Source organism: Hyaena hyaena, unplaced genomic scaffold (genome assembly GCF_003009895.1).
Source record: "Hyaena hyaena isolate Hyena2069 unplaced genomic scaffold, ASM300989v1 scaffold_856, whole genome shotgun sequence".
In the NCBI taxonomy this organism is placed as follows: Eukaryota; Metazoa; Chordata; class Mammalia; order Carnivora; family Hyaenidae; genus Hyaena; species Hyaena hyaena.
This window is the reverse complement of record NW_024081491.1, coordinates 639,489-647,172: the sequence shown is the minus strand read 5'-3', so window position 1 is coordinate 647,172 and position 7,684 is coordinate 639,489. Positions and strand designations below refer to the sequence as shown.

Here is a 7,684-nt window from a genome sequence, read left to right as displayed (position 1 = left end):
GGGATAACTGCTACTCAAAACTGGCCCTAGGGCAGGAAAACAAGTTTGTCATGGGAGGAAATTGAAGATGCTGCATTTCTATTGGAGATTTACTCTCAATTTCCTATCAGATGGTGAGCTTCCCGAGTGCAGAGGAACCTGTCTTAACTCATTTTTGTGCTCACTGCTCGGCTTGGAGGCTTGGTCTCAGCTCTAGCGATGCTCTGGGGTGTCCACTGGGGGGGGGGTGTCAGATCTGGCAGAAGAGCAGCTCAGGCGTGATTGGGCCTCGCAGAGCACAACTGTCCCATTCCCAGCCAGCTCTGCTGGGGGTCTTGGGGGACTGGGGGGGGGAGGACTGGAAATGAAATGGAGAGCAAAAGACAAGTCTCTGGTTCTGAAGGAAAATACTCTTCCTAAAGTAGTGAAAAGGCAACTTCTCCAGGGTACAATAAGGAACATTTTTACTTTGTGAAAGAACTTGAAAATCTGTTTATCATTCAATCCAGAAAAAAAAAAGAAAGAATCCTGTTAGATCGGGATCTGTTGTATGTATTCTCTACTTAGAATTTTTTTTTTCTCCTGCCTCTTTCTTCTTTTTTTCCTCTCAAATTTGTTGTTGTTGTTTTGTTGTTAAAGCAACCCTTTTCTAGAGCGGAGCAGGAAACAGCTCACCAGGCTGGGAGGATTTGGTTTGTACTGAGAAGCAAAAGGGTTTTCAAAACTCAATTTTCTTTCTTCTGTTTAAATGCCCCCCATCCCTCACCCCCCCCCCTTTCCCTCCGGAGAGACAACAGAAATAATTGATCCATCATCCAGTATCAGGCCCTGGAGATTTACATGCAAATCCCTCCCATCCTCCCCCAAACCCCTTCCCAAATTGAAAATCCTAGGAGGGGAAAAAAAAGACCTTTCTAAACTAGCAAGAACCCTTCTGGCCACCACTATGCATCCCCAACCAGGTGAGAGATGGGGGGAAGGGTGGATAATCCGCCACAACTCCCCCCCCCCCACCCCCGCCTCCAATCCCCCAGCCTCTTTCTCGCCACACACGCCACCTCTTTCTAGTGTGGAATCACTTAAGGTCTGGGTAAAGTTCCCCTCTCTCCCAGGAGACTGTATCTGGAAGCTTTTAGGGGGCGGAGGCAGAGGTGGGGGGAGAGGAGGAAAATTCCCCCAAACGGCCTAAAAGAGTCATCTCCTCGCTCAAAACTGCCCGTCACCCCCCACCCCCCACCATTAACTTTCGATTAAGACCTCCTCGTTATGGCAACTAAACTTTACTTTGCATAATTAAGATTTGCCTCGGAAGAAGGGGGAGGGAGAAGCCGCAGCTCTGGGCCTTTCTCCATCACCTCGCCCCCTTCCACCCCCGCCCCAACCCTGCAGCTCTGGGCCTCTAAGTTCCTGAGTTTTCTCACTTTGAGGTGCCACCGAACACAAAGAACCATAATGGGCTCCTTTGTGCTCGCTACGGGGCAATTACGCCCCGGAGTCCAGGCCCCTTTAAGAGCCTCTTAAAGAGACAGGCTCTCATTTTTCAGAGGGTTAGTGAAGGGTGTGTTTAAGGGGGAGGGGCGAGGCAAACAGGGGTCTACGTGTGGCGTGAAGTGAAACTTTTGTCTGGATTCCCTGAGACGGGGTTGAGAGAAAGGTCTTTGTGAGCTGATAGTTTCTTAAGTCTATCTCTCTCTTTGGAACACTTTTAAACTTGAGATTTTTTCACTTGATTTGAAAAATTGGACTGGAATAGGTGGGGTTCTAGGAGCGGGGGCGGAGGTAAGGATTTAAAGAGGTCCTACGCCGGGGAGCGCCTTGGCCCCTAGAAGAATGATCCAGGGCTGAGCGGCTTGAGTCTGCCGCAGTTCTGGGGAATGTGTGTCTCCGGATCTCGCCGCCGCGACTCCGGAGAAATCCCGTGCTGGGCAAACAGCCCTTAATATAATAATAGCTTGTCTCTTTAAAAAGCAAAAGGGGGGGGGAAAGTTTTGTTGGCATCTGGTTTCTGATCTCATTATGTTGTGGTCGACCAATCCAGCCCTCGGGGCTGGTCCTGGGGTTTAAATCTGATTGGCCGAGAGCACATTTTGGGATGGTGCTTAGCGCTCGACGGGGCGGTTTCAAGGATCCCTTTTTTGGGGGGCTGAGAGGAGGGCGGGGCCGCTGGCGGGGGCCCCCTTGAAACCGACTAATTGGGATCGGAGAGGCCGAGGTGAGGGCTGAAGGCAGGCACAAAGGAGTCGCTGGGCGGAGAAGGGAGGGGAGAGGCGAGAGGAGGAGGAAGACGACGAGAGAGGGCAAGCCGCGCGCCGTGTCTCCGGCGGCTCAGTCGGACCGCGGCGAGCGAGCCGGCTGGCGCGCCGCCCCCCTCCCCCGCCCGGCCTCCCCAACTCTGCGGCCGCCAGCAAACTTTGCAAAGAGGCGCGGGAGGCGGCGGCGAGGCGGCGGCGGCGGCTGGGAAGGCGCGCGGTCTCGGGGCCTGGGGGCGGGGGCGGGGGGGCGCCCGGGAGCCGAGTGGGGGGCGGCGGCCAGCATGCGGCCCCGCAGCGCCCTGCCCCGCCTGCTGCTGCCGCTGCTGTTGCTGCCCGCCGCCGGGCCGGCCCAGTTCCACGGGGAGAAGGGCATCTCCATCCCAGACCACGGCTTCTGCCAGCCCATCTCCATCCCGCTGTGCACGGACATCGCCTACAACCAGACCATCATGCCCAACCTTCTGGGCCACACGAACCAGGAGGACGCGGGCTTGGAGGTGCACCAGTTCTACCCGCTGGTGAAGGTGCAGTGCTCCCCCGAACTGCGCTTCTTCTTGTGCTCCATGTACGCACCCGTGTGCACCGTGCTGGAGCAGGCCATCCCGCCGTGCCGCTCCATCTGCGAGCGCGCGCGCCAGGGCTGCGAGGCGCTCATGAACAAGTTCGGCTTCCAGTGGCCCGAGCGCCTGCGCTGCGAGCACTTCCCGCGCCACGGCGCCGAGCAGATCTGCGTGGGCCAAAACCACTCCGAGGACGGCACGCCCGCGCTGCTCACCACCGCGCCTCCGCCGGGCCTGCAGCCCGGTGCCGGGGGCACCCCGGGCGGCCCGGGCGGCGGCGGCTCGCCTCCGCGCTACGCCACGCTGGAGCACCCTTTCCACTGCCCGCGCGTCCTCAAGGTGCCATCCTATCTCAGCTACAAGTTCCTGGGCGAGCGCGACTGCGCGGCGCCCTGCGAGCCGGCGCGGCCCGACGGCTCCATGTTCTTCTCGCAGGAGGAGACGCGCTTCGCGCGCCTCTGGATCCTCACCTGGTCGGTGCTGTGCTGCGCTTCCACCTTCTTTACCGTCACCACGTACCTGGTAGACATGCAGCGCTTCCGCTACCCGGAGCGACCCATCATCTTTCTGTCCGGCTGCTACACTATGGTTTCGGTGGCCTACATCGCGGGCTTCGTGCTCCAGGAGCGCGTCGTGTGTAACGAGCGCTTTTCCGAGGACGGCTACCGCACCGTGGTGCAGGGCACCAAGAAGGAGGGCTGCACCATCCTCTTTATGATGCTGTACTTCTTCAGCATGGCCAGCTCCATCTGGTGGGTCATCCTGTCGCTCACTTGGTTCCTGGCGGCGGGCATGAAGTGGGGCCACGAAGCCATCGAGGCCAACTCGCAGTACTTCCACCTGGCCGCGTGGGCCGTGCCGGCGGTCAAGACCATCACCATCCTGGCCATGGGCCAGATTGACGGCGACCTGCTGAGCGGCGTGTGTTTCGTGGGCCTCAACAGCCTGGACCCGCTGCGGGGCTTCGTGCTGGCGCCGCTCTTCGTGTACCTGTTCATAGGCACGTCCTTCCTCCTGGCCGGTTTCGTGTCACTCTTCCGCATCCGCACCATCATGAAGCACGACGGCACCAAGACGGAGAAGCTGGAGCGGCTCATGGTGCGCATCGGCGTCTTCTCGGTGCTCTACACGGTGCCTGCCACCATCGTCATCGCCTGCTACTTCTACGAGCAGGCCTTCCGAGAGCACTGGGAGCGTTCGTGGGTGAGCCAGCACTGCAAGAGCCTGGCCATCCCGTGCCCGGCGCACTACACGCCGCGCATGTCGCCCGACTTCACCGTCTACATGATCAAATACCTCATGACGCTCATCGTGGGCATCACGTCGGGCTTCTGGATCTGGTCCGGCAAGACGTTGCACTCGTGGAGGAAGTTCTACACCCGGCTCACCAACAGCCGGCACGGCGAGACCACCGTGTGAGGGGGTGGCCCTACGCGGCGACCCCAGGCCGCCCGCACCGCGCTTGCCTCTGCCCGGGGGAGGGGGGCCTCCTACAGACTCCTTATTTTATTTTTTTAAATAAAGAACAATCGAAACCATTTCTTCTTTAGGTTGCTTTTTAAAGAGAACTCTGTTCAACACCCCCATCAAGGTTTGTAATTAAAACTGTAAATAGTCTGTAAATTTAATTATATATTTTCTATTTAAAAGAAAAACGGGGGAGGGGGGGCTCGGAGAAGGAGCAGCAAGGGGCGCCAGGGCTGAGGAATGAGGGGAGGGGGCGTTGAAGGGGTCCTCGCCTTTCTTCAGTGCTCTTGCAAACACCATTGCCTTCTTCGGTTAGAGTTTTGTGGTGTTCTGGCAGGGCTGGGCCTGCCTGCTCGAGGAGGTGGAAGTTGGTTACATTCAACTCCCAAAGCCAAATATGTGAGGCTTCTCACTGACGCTGGGCCTGTGGAAGCTGTTGGGTACTTTTGAACAAGACTTGGATTCTTCTTGTTTTATTCCCTTTCCCTTTATCTCCCCACATGCCCTGTCTCCTTCACTCCATCTTTGGAGCACGCCTGAAAGAGATGATGAAGAGGTGGGGGGTGAGGGTGGAGGGGGAACCAAAGAGATGGGGTGTCGAATGGCCCTCACCCCTGTGGCCTACTCCCCTGCAGGCAGGAAGATCTTTCTCCTCTTTGACTTGACTTCTTTTTAGCTGGCTGCCCCCAAGCGCTTGGAGTGGGCAGAAAGTGCTTTGTAGGGCTTTGTGAAAAGTGTTTTGAAACAAAACCACCCCTCACCCCCACCCCGCCCTGCTGCTACCTTGAGTATCAATCCTGACTGCCTCCATTTTCAGGGGAGCATTGGCTCGCAGAAGTCGTGAGGGCTTGGAGATGCCCTTGCATCTCTCCTCTTCTTCCCAGGTCGTTGGCTCCCTCTGCACCCTCCCCCCCCCCCCAACCGAGTATCTTCTCTGGCATTCAGATTAGAAGTTTGTGGGTTGGTTTGCGTTCTGCGTGGGGTTTTGTTGTTGGGTTTTTGTTTTTTTTCTAGTTTTCCTCCCCAAAAGCAATAAAAATGGGTTGGGTTGGAGGGAGGGGACTGATGGGCTGGTGGGATTTTTTAGTTTTCCTTTGACAAAAGACTGGTTTCTTTTCAAACTTGTCCAGGAAGGTGGGGGTGGGGGGGTGGTAAAGGTGGGTATCTTTGCTTTGGAAGGAGGCTCTGGGCAGGCTCTTTGTGACTGTGGGGTTGAGTGTTTACATGACGTTCTATATCAGGAGATTGATAGAATGTTTATAACAGATGTTTCTTATCTTCCTCCTAAACCCGCACCCCCCAAAATAAAAGGCAAGACTTTTCTTAAAGTATCTTTGACGCTGGTGAGAGAATTGCAGTATTCAATACACATCATTTCCCTCAACTATTTGGAATCTTATAGAATTTTAATTCCAAAGGATTGAAGACCAAAGGGTAGGGTGGAACAACTATGCCGCAGAACTCAATTTTTCACCATCGCCTGTTTCTTGATAATAGTGCAAATTAAAAGCTAATAATCATAATAAAGTGCATTTAATTATCTTCTAGAGATCTAGCCCTTTAATTGTATTTAACAGGGTTGTAACATTTTATTAGTTTAACCAAACCACACCCCCTCTTTCCCACTCCCCTTGGCCTACTTGGGGTGGGGTGGAGAGGAGGTTCCCAGTCCGCTAGGCCTTGCTTTTTTAGCTAAATGATGATGGGGGAAATGGTGCCTTACCACCCTTTGTTGGGAGGCTTTGGGACAAGGGAGAAAGTAAGTTAGAACCCCTACTCCGATGTGTTTGTGTGTGTTAGTTTATGTTGGGGGAGGGGATCTGGATAAGTTTGGTGGTAATTGAAGTCGTATGTGGGGCTTTGTTTGGAATTGTATGAAGCCTGGGGATTTCAGCAGAGCCCCCTTCCCGAAATATATAACCTTTCCCCAAATGGTTTGTGCGGGTGGTCAACCTTATACGTTCAAACTAGCTCTTTCTCAAATGATGGTGTGTGAAGTACCCACATGATTCTCCCAACTGTCAAAGAAGCAGGCAGGGGAGTCACTCCCCTGGAGCTCCATTTGCTGCAGAATTCTAAAGGAGCCCTACAAGGGCTGCAGGAAAGAGTTAAATTTCGAATTGTGAATTGTGCATGCGTCTCCTGGAGAGAATGGTCAAAGGGGGGGGGGTTTGCAGTGGCTGAGATGGAGCCCAGTGGGAAGAGGAGAGCTGGTCTCGAAGATTTGGGGAAAGGCCTGCTCTGCACCCCCACCTCCTGCTCCAAGCCTCACCCCCCCCCAGCCCAGCTCTGCGTGCTTTCGGTATATTTGTCAGTGGACCCTCATGCTGATGGCAGCAGCACTTGGTGGCCCAACAGCAGTGATCTCTTTTCCTTCCTTGAGTGGGGGTGAGAGGGAGGGAATTTTGGTAAAGACTTTTTTTTTTAATGTTTTTTAATTTATTTTTGAGAGAGAGAGAGTGTGAGCAGGGGAGGGTCAGAGAGAGAGGGAGCCACAGAATCTGAAGACAGGCTCCAGGCTCTGAGCTGTCAGCACAGAGCCGACGCAGGGCTTGAACCCACAAACTGCGAGATCATGAACTGAGCTGAAGTCAGACGCCCAACCGACTGAGCCACCCAGGCTCCCCGGTAAAGACTGTTCTTAACCCCCTTCCCTGAAAGTCTTCTGCCAACAGAGAAGAGGGCCCAAGAAAGTGGAAAAAATAGGTTTTATGGTGGGGAGGGGAGAGGGGAGATGATAATTGCCTCCTTGGGACAGGACAGTTCCAGATGCCCTCCTCTTCCTCAAAGCGGGAGCCCAAGGGCTAATTACCTTACGGAAGGTGGTGGGGAACCTCCTACTTGGCTGTTCTTGCCTTGATGAACCAGCTCTCAGACGAAGGGAAGTGTTAGCCCCAAGTGGGGAAATTTGAGAGAGACCGTGCCTGGAGCAGAGACCCAAAGGCAGACTACCTGAGCTCACTGCCGTGTCTGGAGAGGCGTCTCCATTGCAGTTAAACACTTGGGCTCAGAGGTCTGCTTTTGCAGAGTTCGGGGCCACCCTATGGGTAGTTGTAAGTGGGTTGAGGCCTCGCTCTGGAAGAGAGAGGCTTCGCCTGGTGGAGGGTCAGGGGCCCAAAGGAAAGCCTTTCACCTGAGGCCAGTCACAGATGCAGCTGCTTTCTACCTGCTCTCCCTCCCTCACCCCGTGCCACAAAGGAGCAACTGGCTCTCTAGGTTCAGGGCATTTCTCTTCCAGACTCCTCAGTCACGACACGGATCAGACTTTGGATCTCTCATGCCTCCTCCCAGCTCCCCTCCTAAAAATGGTTCTATTAGTTACAAACTCCTTGTCCTTTAAGAGCTAGCCCCAGAAGAGGACACTAAAGTTTTCTAGGCAAAATTCTTCTGAACATCCCCAGAGAATGAGGATCACTAGGATCTGGA

The 7,684-nt window shown here is 54.8% G+C and overlaps 1 protein-coding gene across 1 annotated transcript; it reads left to right on the top strand.

Moving 5' to 3' along the window:
• The first annotated feature begins 2,447 nt into the window (after positions 1-2,447).
• FZD2 (frizzled class receptor 2) lies at positions 2,448-4,329 on the top strand. Its single transcript, XM_039220024.1, has one exon. It carries the CDS (start codon positions 2,513-2,515, stop codon positions 4,208-4,210), a length of 1,698 nt encoding a protein of 565 aa, XP_039075955.1. The 5' UTR covers positions 2,448-2,512; the 3' UTR covers positions 4,211-4,329.
• Positions 4,330-7,684: the final 3,355 nt, after the last annotated feature.